Consider the following 13,115-nt stretch of genomic DNA (forward strand, 5'->3'; position numbering starts at 1 on the left):
TCCTTGTGGGGAGAGAGAGGGGTTGGTGTGGAAGGGGTGTATCCATGGATGCTTTCTGTGGGAATGCTGTCCATATTCTCACTGAAAATTGACATTAGTAAATGTTTTCCAGTTCCAAGAATGTTGTTTCCTTCTAGAAGGAACTTTTTATCAGAGATAAGGCTTTGTTGTTTTGGTTGGGTTTTTCTTTTCATGCATGCTTTGCCTGACCAAAGCATCAGACTTTGTAAACTTACTGCTCTCTCTTAAATTTAAATTTTTAATGGCTGCTGCAATGTTTGAGATTTCTGTCCTCATCTCACTTTTGTAAAGCTTTTATGGTAGTTAAATGGTCTTTAAAGGAAGAACTGAAAAGTAGTTTGTCCTGGTTTCTTCTTTTTGTTTGTTTGGGGGTTTTTTTATATGCTAGACAGTCCCGGGTTTTTTTCTTTTTAAGAGAGGAATCGGTCTGTTCAAAGCAAGCTGTCTGTGTTTGTCTTACCAGAATGCAATTCCCTCTTTCTTGCAACACTCTTCCAATGCCTTCTGCCAGATGTTTAATCCAGAATCTATTTATACACAAAACGACTTGCTGTAAACACAGGCACCAATGTTAAGAGGAACCTGGAGGCACACAGGCAGAGACGATAACAAAACAAACCTAAATATTATCTAAAATTCGATTGTATTGTTCTGGATCAGCACACAGCAGTGTTGGTATTCCAGCAGCCTGAATTTTCTTCTTGCTGTCAGTCTGGTGACTTAATGGATTAGTTTTATCCTGTTTTGCAAGGAAGAGCACTCTTTCTGAACTCCCTTCCATGGTACACTGAACTCTTACCAGTCTGTTTAATACACTGAAACTTCCAGCTGGCCTCACAAGACACTTTTTTCTTGTGATACACTTGTCCTTCAGTGTGAAGATTTAAGACCACTAAGCCATGCAATGTCATTGCAACCACCCAGAATAAAACAATGGGTGGAGGGGTCAGTGGAAATACTGACACTTGGCTAAACCTGGGATATTTTCAGTAAGGAACAAGAATGGCATTGTTCTCCTGTGGCATTGGAGTTTATATTATATGAATGCATCTGTCAACGAGGTGCCTCATGTCTGGAGCTAAGTTTGTTCATGTTTTGGTATCCCCATCCTTTTACGCTGGTCCTTTGTCACCACCTCTTTAAGAGCTATATCCTGTGTTTGCTTCTGATGTTGTTACTAGTGCAAGGGTGAATGTATTGGTGTTATTTAACAAGGCTTCCTTGTTCTTACAGCTTGCAGGGACAGCAGTTCTTGCAATTGGACTATGGCTTCGCTTTGATTCACAGACCAAAAGCATCTTTGAACTGGAATCCAACAACACAAAGTTTTACACAGGTGAGCTGGGAGACTACTCAGGGTGAGAGATTACTCTTTTGTGCTGTGAGTTCCAGACTGCTGAGAGACATTTGTCCTTCCTTAAAGGATGGAGACAAAACATCCCTAAACTGCCTCGATGGGGCAGAGAGCAGCTTCCCCTGGCTGGTGCTGGGGGACAGCTTCTGTTTGAACTCTTACGCAGACAGCAGTGGTTTCTTGTTTTCATCCTTTTCCCCATCTCAAACCCTGCAGTTCCTCTTTAGTTCCTGTCAGTGAGTATTTAGTAATCCCAGGTAGCCACACCGGGTGTCTCTTGCTGATGCTCCTCACAATATGAGTCAGCAAAGTTTCATGTTAAACTAAATGAGTAACCACAGATGACATCAATAACTAATTTTTTTCTCCAAAGCGACCAACCTAAGCTACCAAAACCCACAACTCTATTGCCTCATCTCTCAAAACGAGCATATATGTTGTTGTCTAACTCTTACAGCCCTGTGTCTGCTAATTTCTACTGAACAGAATGGGAAAGATGCACAAATACCTTGCTCTGTATGAGCAACTATTCCAGCCAGCCTGGATCTATGTAGCTTTAGCCAGGCCAGGTGGAAGATACTCCTTGACATACTCTGTTTGCAGGTTGCCCAGTTAGGGGACAAACACGTGTTTTCAGTTTGGTATTCTAATGTCATAGGAGTTCCCAACTGAATTGTATTTTATCCAGATTCTAGAGTCACTTTTAGGCTTGGGCAGGGGGACACATACTTTGGTTGTCACCTGTAGGTGCTCAAACTCCTGGAGCACCTCTCCTATGAGGAAAGGCTGAGAGAATTGGCATTGTTCAGACTGGGGAGGAGAAGGCTTTGGGGTGATCTGTGGCCTTCCAGTACCTGAAGGAGCCTACAAGAAAGATGGAGAGAGACTATTTACAAGGGCCTGGAGTGACAGGACAAAGGAAATGTCTTCAGCCTTGAAAGAGAGGAGGTTTAGATTAGATACTAGGAATAAATTCTTTCCTGGGTGGGTGACGGGGCACTGGAACAGATTGCCCAGAGATATTGTGGCTGCCCCAACCCTGCCTGGCAGTGTTCAAAGCCAGGTTGGATGGGTCTCTGAGCAACCTGGTCTAGTGGGAGGTGTCCCTGCCCATGGCAGGGGGTTGGAACTAGATGATCTTTAAGGTCCTTTCCAACCCAGGCCATTCTGTGATTCTGTGAAACCAAGAAGCTATGTTTGAAGACCTCTAACAGTTGTGAGGAAAGCAAATTCAAGTATGTACTTTTGTTACATGTGTGTCTATTGTCTTCAGTTTGGACAATCCTTATGCATACATATTTCACATCCCTGTAGCACCTGGATTTGCCATGTCTTGTGTGGTGTCACTCATTAGCCATCCACAGGGTGGTTAGCTTGGTTTTTCGCTTGCCAAAAAACCTGGTTCCTATGTGGGCAACTCAACCTGTCACAGCACCCAAACGGGTGTCCAAAGGGTCAGCAAAGACCTGCATGCAGGTGCCAGTTGCAAGTAGATCTAACTTGTCTTGCAACCTTGTAGTACCAGGGTAGCCTGTACCTACAGGGCTGTTAGGTGAGTTAAACTTATCAGAGACCATAGCTGGGAATATTTAAATGCTCGTGGGACTTTGTGAAGAGGCTGCAGGCATGCAGGAAGCTCATGTCTGATGGCATCATAACAAACTGGGTGGTTCTTGCAGCTGCCAGGAAGATTTCCAGATGCTTTTAACTGGACCTTGGAAAGGGAAAAGGAATCTAAATTTGGCCATTGAGCTGAATATTTAACAAATCTTATTTTGGGTAGTCTAAAACAACTCTTTCACCTCCTAAAACATAAAAGTTTTATGATGTGATATTCAGCCTCCTGGCTGAATGCAGCCAGTGAAACCCACTTGAAATCTCTGTAGGTTAAACTGAGTTTTAAAAAGAAGCTTGCTATCTAACATTCTTTCCTGGGAGTAGTTACTGACTGTAGTTTCCAATAGGAAATTGAACAAATCTGTCATTTTACACCTAGAAACAAAGCAGGTTACTTCAAAGGCTTTCTATTCAACTGAGAAGAGACTGAAATAAGAGGTACTGATGGACTCTGCTTATTCTGTTTTTTCAAAATGGAAAAAGTTTAAACTGGGGTAAAAAAAAAAATCTCTGCTGGAATTTCCTGCTTATAAGAAATGTCAGGCTTAATCCCTTACATATGCTTAATCAAGTAGATGTTTATTTTGGCAGCTAATCTTATTGGTTTGCATCTAGAATATATCACTTGCAAATGCCTTCATCTGGCCTGTTTTAATTAGTATTGATTGGGTCTCTGGACTGTGTTTTTGTCCATATGGATAGAAATGTCATACTCATTCTATATGCTTTGTGCTGAGTCTTTGTTTCACCATCCCAGTAGTACTTTCTTGCCATCCTTTGGGAGTTGTCTTGCTTATCGCATCTTGCTGCTCTCACCTTCTTGCAACTATGATGCTTAAACTGGCAGTTCTCAAGTTTATGAACCAGAAGATTTGGCATAAATGCAGTCATTTAGCCCAAAAATGTTTCCTCTCTCTCACACTACCTAAATTCTGGTCAGGATAGTTTACAAGGTTGGCCACTTGTTACAGTTTGAAAAGGTGTCTGCTTCACGAGTTCAGTTGATACATCACCATTCCAGCTGTCTAACCACCCCACACTCTTCATCTAAAGATAAGTTGATCTCTCTGGCTCTGAGATAGTTTTCAAAAGTATCCTATACCTTATCTTAGATGGCTTTATGGTGCCTATTTTCTTCAACTTGTGAAGCTGCAGTAGTGGTACATATTAATTGTTATAAATTGTTGAAGGTTTTATTTATCAATATATTTCCCTTAATAAAACCCAAAGCTCTTCATTTCTATTTTGACTTTTTTTTTAAAAAAAAAAAAAAACTTGGAATACCTCAGTAAAGAAACTTAAACCTTGGCAAAAGCTACAAATGCTGTCTGGGGAGCAATTAAATTCATACCTTGCTGCTGCTGAAGTCTCAGCTAGTCTGTATACATGTTTTTCCTCCTCCCTAGGTGTTTACATCCTTATTGGAGCTGGTGCACTTATGATGCTGGTTGGTTTCTTGGGATGCTGTGGTGCATTGCAGGAATCTCAATGTATGCTTGGCATGGTAAGTGTTCAGACTAGTGCTTAAATTTTCAGCAGCATGATGAGAAAGGAAGGAAAATACTTGCAATCAAAGGGCAGTAGGTGCTGAGTGTTTTGACTCCACAACATTTCAACTCATGGTCATTTGCATAATGCTAAACTGTTAAGCATAGTTTCCATTTCTGGCCCTGAATCCAAATGTCCATGCTGTATTGATCTCCAGAATGGGATCAAGAGGCTGAATATGCCTGACGTAGGCACTGAAGTGTCAAGACTGGGAGTGTGTCTGAACACAGGACTAAAACTCTGATAAGAGTAATGCTGTTTACTAGATAGTCTATCCTGGGCTTTGAAGGCTGTGCAATCTTTAATCTTTGAAACCAGAACTGTGGTATTTAATCCTTGACACAACAAGCCTCTACTGTTCATAATCACAGGGTGAGCTCTTCTAGTTGACAACTGCTCTGCAAGCCAATTATTGGAGAGCAACCTCATTGTTTTCAGACTGGAGGAGCCAGTAGAGCTTACTGGGTTTGTGCACATCTGTACACTTGCAGAACTACTCATCCAAATAACCAGAAGATTTAGTTAATAAAAGACTACTACTATAGCTGTTGAAAGAACAATTCCCCTTCTGTGTCACGGAAGAACTTAAATTCAAGTATTTCTTGCAAAATGATGCCTCTAGCCCTTTGTAATTTTGAATATTTCTCTTTCAGTTGCTCTTAAATGATAGTGATGTTTTGGACCTGGTAGTCAGTTAAACATAGAGAACATTTTTATTTCTATTTTGCGGGACACACAACAAAGTGACCATTAGGTCTCTGGGCCTTGGTGGCAAGGTAGGGATTAAGTAATGACTCCTAAAGCAATAGGAGTGACAAATGAGGGAAAAGAATTGATGTCATCTGTTGTGATGTGTCTGAGTGACTTGGACAACTTCAAAGTCTGAGTTAACAGATGATTGGTTTTAATTAACACTGATCAAAAAGCAGGACTTCTCCTTGGAAAGCACTGCCAGGCTTTCTGACGCTCCTGGGAAGAAGTGCTGACCCAGTGCAATGTGTCCTCTTTCCAGACCTCCAACTGGAACCTGGTGGAGTGACAGTTTCCACAAGACTGGACAAACATTGCAGTGTATATGTGTGGTGCTGTGGTCTTCATTAATAATGTGGTCTTTCTTTTCTAGTTCTTCCTCTTCCTTTTTCTGATTTTTGGCCTTGAAATTGCTGCTGGAATCTGGGGATTCACAAACAAAGAAAAGGTAGGTTGCTTTTAGAAGCTGGAATGGTGAGATACTGGAAGAGGCTGCCCAGAGCAGCTGGAGATGCCCCATCATTGGAAGAGTTCAAAGTCAGGTTGGATAGGGCTCTGAGCAACTTGGTCTAGTGAAAGGTGTCCCTGCCCATGGCAGGGGGGCTGGACTGGGTGAGCTTTAAAAATCTCTTCTGACCCAAAGCATTCTGTGATTCTGTATGCCTATGTTTATCAGTCTGACATCTGCACCAATGCTAGTCAATCCTCATCGCCCATGGAATTTGGAGGAGAGGAAGAAGACTGATTGGAGCAAAACAATACAAGAAATCTAATATTTAAAAACAAGGCTGTAGCAGGGAAGCCAGAATCCAAACAGCTGTTGCATGCTAGAGGTGCCCTCCAGACAGTACCTGGTTGAGCTGTGAGGCAAAGGAGGGTATCAGTGAAGCCTTACCACTTCAAGATAGGAGCTGGGTCAGCTAAGGGCTGAATGTTTCTTGGCCTGAAGTATGAGTGACATGGCCTGTCCCTGACAAGCAGTCAAGATTCTGTCTTGTTTCAAAATAAGATGCTTGGTGACCAGGGTTGGTTTTCTACTTGTATTATACAGCAGGAGAATACAGAAACTTCTGGGGTGCAATAGTGAATAGGGCAACCAGTGGGCAAAGACTTGGTTCTCCCATTCCTCTTAGAAGCTCAGAACTTTGGAAGGGAAACAGTCTTACCTGGTTAGGTGTGGCTTTTAAGGTGAAAGTACAGTTAGGCTCACCTGTTCCAGGTGAGAAATACTGTCCACCCTCTCACCCTGTATTTTTACATGTCAAAAGAATGGGTATTGTAGACTGCAGAATTTTTAATGACTGATATGCTCAAAATAAGTTTTCTGTAATTAATATTACGGTAAGACAGTAATACACTGCACCTATTTGCTATCCTGTAGATTATTGAAGAGTTAAAGGACTTCTACATGGATACCTATAACAAGAGAGGTCAACCAGCTGCCAGAGAGACCCTGAAAGCATTTCAGTTTGCTGTAAGTATGTGGTTATTTTTAAACTAGATAGTAATGCAACTTCTTCACACTGTTTTCCGTGTCATCCAGTCCCCTGTACAAGTCGTGTACCTTATGAAGTAGTAGAAAGTGAAGGAGTATCAGTAGCAAATTGCAGGGATGTTTTCATGTGGTGTCAATGAATGCAGTGTGTCTTTTTTTCACTCTGCATAGAACTAGTTCTTGGTTTTCTAAAGAAACTCAGAAGCAGGCTGGGAACCCCTAGATTCATGGCATTGAGCTCGAGGCACCCTAGAATGCATACCTGCATGTCTGTGAGGAGCTCAGCCTTGTGTCTGTAAGGAATACAGGCTGTCACCAAAATGAATGTGTGTGTACTTAATGAGATCTAGCTCTTCCTTTCAGAACCTTGTCCTTTAATACAATAAAGGCTCTTTTAAAATTAGATTTATAGCAGTCACATTGGCAGGACTTCTAAGCAAATTTGCCTAAGGTCTATAATAAAAACTAATGTGATTTATTTTTCCTTTTTTTAATCAGATACCAAGGAAAAATAAGGATTATTTAACCCTGGCTCTCTTTTCCTGTTTTCTCTTGTAGCTAAACTGCTGTGGAGTTACTGGAGGTCTTGAGCAGCAGTTCATGGAAACCTGTCCAAAGAAGCCAGTGTTGGAGTCACTCACTGTACCGGTAAAGCACAGCTTAATCTACCATCAGCTCTGCCCAACGAGTAGAATGAGAAACACATTTCTGAGTAAACCCTTCCAGTCCATGGGAAACTCACATGTCACACTTGTTTAGCAATCTGTCTGCAATCGCTTTGGTTGTGGAAAATTAACATACTGTTACTGTGGAAAGAACAAGCAGGGTCAGAAGGAAATCTGACCTTGCACAGGAAATGTGCAGTCTGTATGTCACTCACTGGCATGGGTGGACAGTGGAAGAACAAAGCTTTGCCTAAAAAAAACCCCTAACAATGCCTAGAGAGCTCTGTTCTCCTCACTGCTCCTATCTCCAGAGCATCTTCCTGATGCTTCCTGGGACTTGTCGCTTCTGCTCTGGGTTAGGGAGAAGTAGAGTTTGAGGTGGGACCAAGTCTGAAGTTTTAGCAAGGAAAAGGAGAGAAGGTTAATGCATTGGTAGCCTGTTTGAGTATGTCACTGTGAAAGCAATTCTCTGAATCAGGTTTCCCTGTTGGAATATTGCTGCAGGGATGTCTGTATGTCACAGGTAACAGGAGAGGCAGTTTGTACAGTTCTTAACTAGCCCTCTTCAGCTTTCTTAACTGTCATGTACTCTTGCTTTGTACTCCAAGACAACCTGTGTGAGTCTTCCCATAGAAAAGGTTCTTACAGTGCAGGAATTCAGTTAATGACTTGTTTTTTTTTACTTGGTGACAATTTCAAATATCTCACCATGTGAGACCCTTGAACCTGCATCTCTAGTCCTTGTCTATACAGTCTGTTACGAGTTGGAGTATATGGGAGCAGCTGAGACAGCATGCAGGTTTTATTGTTTGCTTTTATTCTGATGGGTGTTTTAGCTTCATCTGTTGACTTCATTTTGTGGTGTGTTTATGGCCTAGTCCCAACTGTAGAAAAACAGTGGATAGACTGCAAGATCAAAGGGATATAATGGAATGACTGATCTGTGTGCCTCTGAGAAGCAGTGCTGATGTGGTATTCTGATTTAACTGATTAATTCTTGCCTGTCTATCCCTTTAATTCTTGATTCAGTCTTTCTTTCTGGCCTGGATAAGGAACAACTATAGGAAAGTAGCTTTCAACAGCTTACTGTAGTATGCCATGGAATTAGTAGGACAGGACTTGGGATGAGACTTTGACCAGCTATCAGATTCGTAAAAGATTGATACCTCTGTAAAAATTCCTTGTTGTTTTTCTTGGCTAACACGTATTTTCTGGAGAAAGGACTTTATTTTTGAGGTTTCTTTTTAGTTGCATTGGTAATTCATTGTGCTGGAAGCTTCAAACTGACACCTTTATGAATCTGCCCATATCCTAGCATGGATGCAGGCAGCCCAGGTTATCCTGCCATTCCCATTCACTGTGGGTTCATAAGGTGTCTGCAAAATTACAGTAGCAGTTGGAAATACAAGAATAGCTTCAAATCTGTTTGGAGAAGGGATGTGCAGTGCAGCCACTTAAGTGTTGACAGCCATTAATAACATGCCAAGCTTGGCAGATCTGCTGGTGGTCCTGATCTACCTGATAAGCTGCAGGTGTTGAAAAGGGAATCCTTCAGTAGCCAAGTGCTGTTAACAGATTTAGATACTTGAAGTGTAAAGTTCTCTGACTCTTGTGTTGGAGCATCCCTGGTTTAAGGGTGTGAAAGTAAAGGTCAGATCAAAGCAGCTTTCAAAAGATGAGGCTCATTTTTAGTGTAAGCAGACTTGAGCTCAGACAAGTAAGCAGAAATAAACCTTTAGTGTGTATGAAACACTAATGAACAGTCTGTTTCTTTTCAGTCCTGCCCAAGTGCCATTGATGAGGTCTTCAATTCAAAACTGAATGTGATCGGAGCAGTTGGCCTTGGCATTGCTGTAATAATGGTGAGTTTCCAGGTTATTTAGAGGGTAGCTGCATGCTCAGAGGTTACTTGGAGCAGAAGTCTGTGGAATAATGGCTGGAAAGGCAGTTCCACTAAGGACTAGTCCTGGCAGGATCAGGGTGTGTGCTGCAGGGCCCTGAGGCAGCACAGAGGGTGGGGTGTCTCAGACCTCCCTGCTGCTGCTTTGGATTAGGATCTGCCTCCTTGTTGTTTAGCAGTGGTGAAACCATATCAGTGGTGCATGTATATGTAGAGTGAAAATGTATTGGTCATGTTGCTGGCCCACTTTTTAATCCTAATTTCTCTTGGGGATTCTTGCTTTTCTTTGTAACAATTAGAGGCTGTGCTGGAGAACTGAAGTAAGTGCTGCTAAGAAAGCTTGCACTTGTGTTTCACTCCTCTGGAGATAAGTACAGCATGGATGCAAATATGCTGGGATAATCACAGATTTATTGGGAAATATAGCAGTGGTTTATGGCTGATGTGTTTTGAAGTACTAGGGTGAAGAGGATTCATGAGAACAGACTGAACTTTGGGGGTGGAGGAGTAGGGAAGAAAGTGTATAAATACAGAGTAACTTTGGCCTCTGGGCTGGGAAGAGCAGCTGTGCTTGTCCCCGTGTTGATAGAAGAACGTGCTTTGGTTTCCTGATTTCTAATCCGTTTGCTTTCTTTACAGATTTTTGGCATGATATTCAGTATGGTTCTCTGCTGTGCCATCCGCAGGAACAGAGAGATGGTCTAAGAGCTACAAACCCAAGACTGCTGCACTATAAAATCTTTGTCATTAACTTTAGCGTTCTGAGAGCATTTCTAAAAAGTTATATATTTGTTACCTTTTTAATGCTTTATTTGGTACTGATGTAGGTTTGCTTTTTATGTTACAGGTTAAAATGATAAAGGTTTATCTGACTTAAGACAAATATTGTACATAAAAATATCTGACTTTCTTGAAACTTACATAATTTGGATGTAATTTATGTTGAAGACAATTTGATACTTAATAAAGAGTAAGGTGTATTGTATTGTTTGTGGGGGAGAGGAGATGTTGCTATGTTGATTAGTCATACTGTTTGATGCATAGCGTGGAGTTGAACTTGCATAATTTGTTAAGTCACTAAGGCTTTAGTATAAAGCAGGGAAAACTCCTGCCAATGCCATGTTTGAAGGGAATACCAAGGAATGGAAGATGCTGTCGGAGCATGTTAAGTAAGGTGTGGTCATTCCTTTCCTTGGTGTGAGTGAAAAAAAGCAGTTCTTAACTATATTCCTAAAATGTCACTGCTGTAACTTTACTGTCACTTTCCTGGAGCATGGCAAAGGCTCTGTCACACTGGTGACATGCAGGCAGTGGTACCGTGATGCAGCCAGGCTGGGCTCTACCCTGGAGCCAGCTGGGCTTTCTTGCATCAGCCTGTCTGCTGACATACCTGTCCCCTGGCACCTGGCATGGCCTTGGTCCCTTGACAAGGCAGATTCCCTCGTGTATGCTCAGGATTTTTTCACTGGCTGGCTTTGTGCTTTGTTTCTCCAAAGCCAGCAAAGTACAATCTCAAGGGCTTACAACATGTGTGCCAAATCTCAGGTTTCCAAGTGGAATAAACAAGTTGTGTGAGAAGTTACCACACAGCTCTGCAGTTGCAGAGTTGTGGCTGTTCTGTTTCAGTTAAAAAATGGATGTGGGAGAGAGCAGAGACATCAGTGTGGACCCCTTAGCCTAAAGAATTACCAATTTCTCCTGTACTTCTGCTCTAAATGGCTTTTCAAGTGTGGGGTTTTTCTCTAAAATACCTTCTAGTGGGGTCTGCCCGTGGACACAGGTCCTTACTAGCAAGCTGATGTGCTGCTATAACCTGTATCTGGTATACCCTTACTGTAGTATCTCAGCTGTGTTCCTAAAAGCTGCTGAGCTTTGTCCTCTGGGTACTACAAATGTCTGTTGGTAGTCTTTGCTTGTCCCCACTTTTCTCTTGAAAGGAGGTTGGTATTTATTATGAGAAATACTGGAATTGGGAAGGGTCAGGCTCTGGCTGTGGCTTGGGATGATGCATGAATGTATTGCCACCTTTGTGTTACCCAGCTGTCACCTGTCTAAGGGAACCATGCAACTCTCCTCTGTAACGCGTTGCACTGTTTTGTGTTCATGGGCCTTCTTAAAAAAAAAGTGATTTAAAAAAGTCAAATGGTAATCATGGTTTTGTGTGTTTGCAGAGACTGGAATGACTTCATGGATATATGTGAGAACCTGGAGGGAGAAATCTAACCTCATGGGAATTTGAGACTGGCTATGTCCCTGAGCTCTTGCAGAACTGAGAAGCAGCATTTTTGTCAGCTGTGCAGTTCTAGGCATGAGATTGAACATGGCACCTGAAAGAGCTGAGGGGAATTGCTGTCAACCATCATGAAAGCTTACTGCTGACTTAACTGCCCTTGTTTATTTTTGCTTTCTAATCACACAAACGTTTAGGTTGGAAAAGACCTCTGAGATCAAGTCCAACCTTTAGTTTACCACCACCTTGGCAACTGGACCAGAGCACTAAGGGCTGTGTGCAGTTGTTTCTTGAACACTTCCAGGGATGGTGACACCACCACCTCCCTAGGCAGCCCAGTCTAATGCCTAACAATCTTTTCAGTGAAGTTCTTCCTGCTGTCCAATATGAACCTCTGCTGGTACAGCTTGAGGCCATTTTCTCTTGTCCTGTTGCTAGTTGCCTGAGAGAAGAAGCCAATCCCCACCTGGCTACACCTCCCTTGAGACAGCTGTAGAGAGTGATTAGGTCTCCCCTGAGCCTCCTTTTCTCCAGGTTAAACTGGTTTCTCCAGTTCCATTAGCCACTCCTCATATGGCTTATTCTCTAGAACCTTCACAGAGATTTGTTGCCCTTCATTGGATGTGCTCCAGCACCTCAGTGTCTTTCTTGCAGTGAAAGGGCCACAGGATTCCAAGGTGTGACCTCACCAGGGCTGAGAACAGAGGGACAATCACTGCCCTGGTCCTGCTGGCCACACTTCTTGATGTTGGTACATGTGTTGCCAACACATGTTGATGTGGTTGCCAACATGCAATGTGGCTGTAGTCCAGCAGCATTTGGCAGAGTCCAAGAAAATGCAATGGGTAACCAGGGAGAGGAGGACTAAGCTGTAAGCACAGCACCTCAGATCCTGAAATGGGTTTGTGCAGTGGCTGCAGAGGAAGCTCTGTTCCTGTGTTCCACAGGAGCTGGAGGCAGACTTCTGGGGGTTGGTCTTGAGCTTGCAATGCTGCTGCCTTACCTAGTGTCTATGCAACACTCCATGCTTCTGTCTGCCCCATTTTGGTTTTCATTACCTCCCATATTTTTTAAGCCCCATAGCCCAATCTTTTGCCCTTCTTCAACCTCCTGTGTTTGTAGGTTGGTGTTTTCTGAGTAATCAATAGATGGGTTAAGTCCTACCTTACCAAAGAAGGAACAGCTGATCTTCATTTCTCGAGTGTTACTTTCCTTTTAGCAAGAACATGAACTACAGATGCAAAACCTGTTGCAGTCATCATAAGATCTGCAAGCTATTCTGAAATAAGTACTTCTCAGGAATGAATATTGATGAGTTATATGTTAAGTTTCACTTTGCAGGTGGCAGTTGTGACCAAATTTCTGAGGAATTTGGTTCTAAGCAGTGGCAGCTGTTGAAGTCTATGCAGCATTGACTGTCCAAGCAAGGAGTGAGTTCCCATCTTTGAGTTAGGTCGGGAACAGAATGTGATGTGTGGTAATACATAGAGGCTCAGGTGTGCTAAAGAGGTAATAGATTGTTCTGGAAAGCAGGA

General features: G+C 42.5%; 1 protein-coding gene across 1 annotated transcript; it reads left to right on the forward strand.

Annotated features, from left to right (window-relative positions):
- Positions 1–1,254: 1,254 nt before the first annotated feature.
- On the forward strand, positions 1,255–10,055 carry CD9 (CD9 molecule; the record flags this gene model as incomplete). Its single annotated transcript, XM_009076204.1, has 7 exons — positions 1,255–1,357; positions 4,399–4,496; positions 5,664–5,738; positions 6,672–6,764; positions 7,344–7,433; positions 9,229–9,312; positions 9,990–10,055. Coding segments are annotated over 7 exons (609 nt in total), but the record flags the coding sequence as incomplete, so codon positions are not given.
- Positions 10,056–13,115: the final 3,060 nt, after the last annotated feature.

Source organism: Acanthisitta chloris, unplaced genomic scaffold, assembly GCF_000695815.1.
Source record: "Acanthisitta chloris isolate BGI_N310 unplaced genomic scaffold, ASM69581v1 scaffold15496, whole genome shotgun sequence".
Taxonomy (NCBI): Eukaryota; Metazoa; Chordata; class Aves; order Passeriformes; family Acanthisittidae; genus Acanthisitta; species Acanthisitta chloris.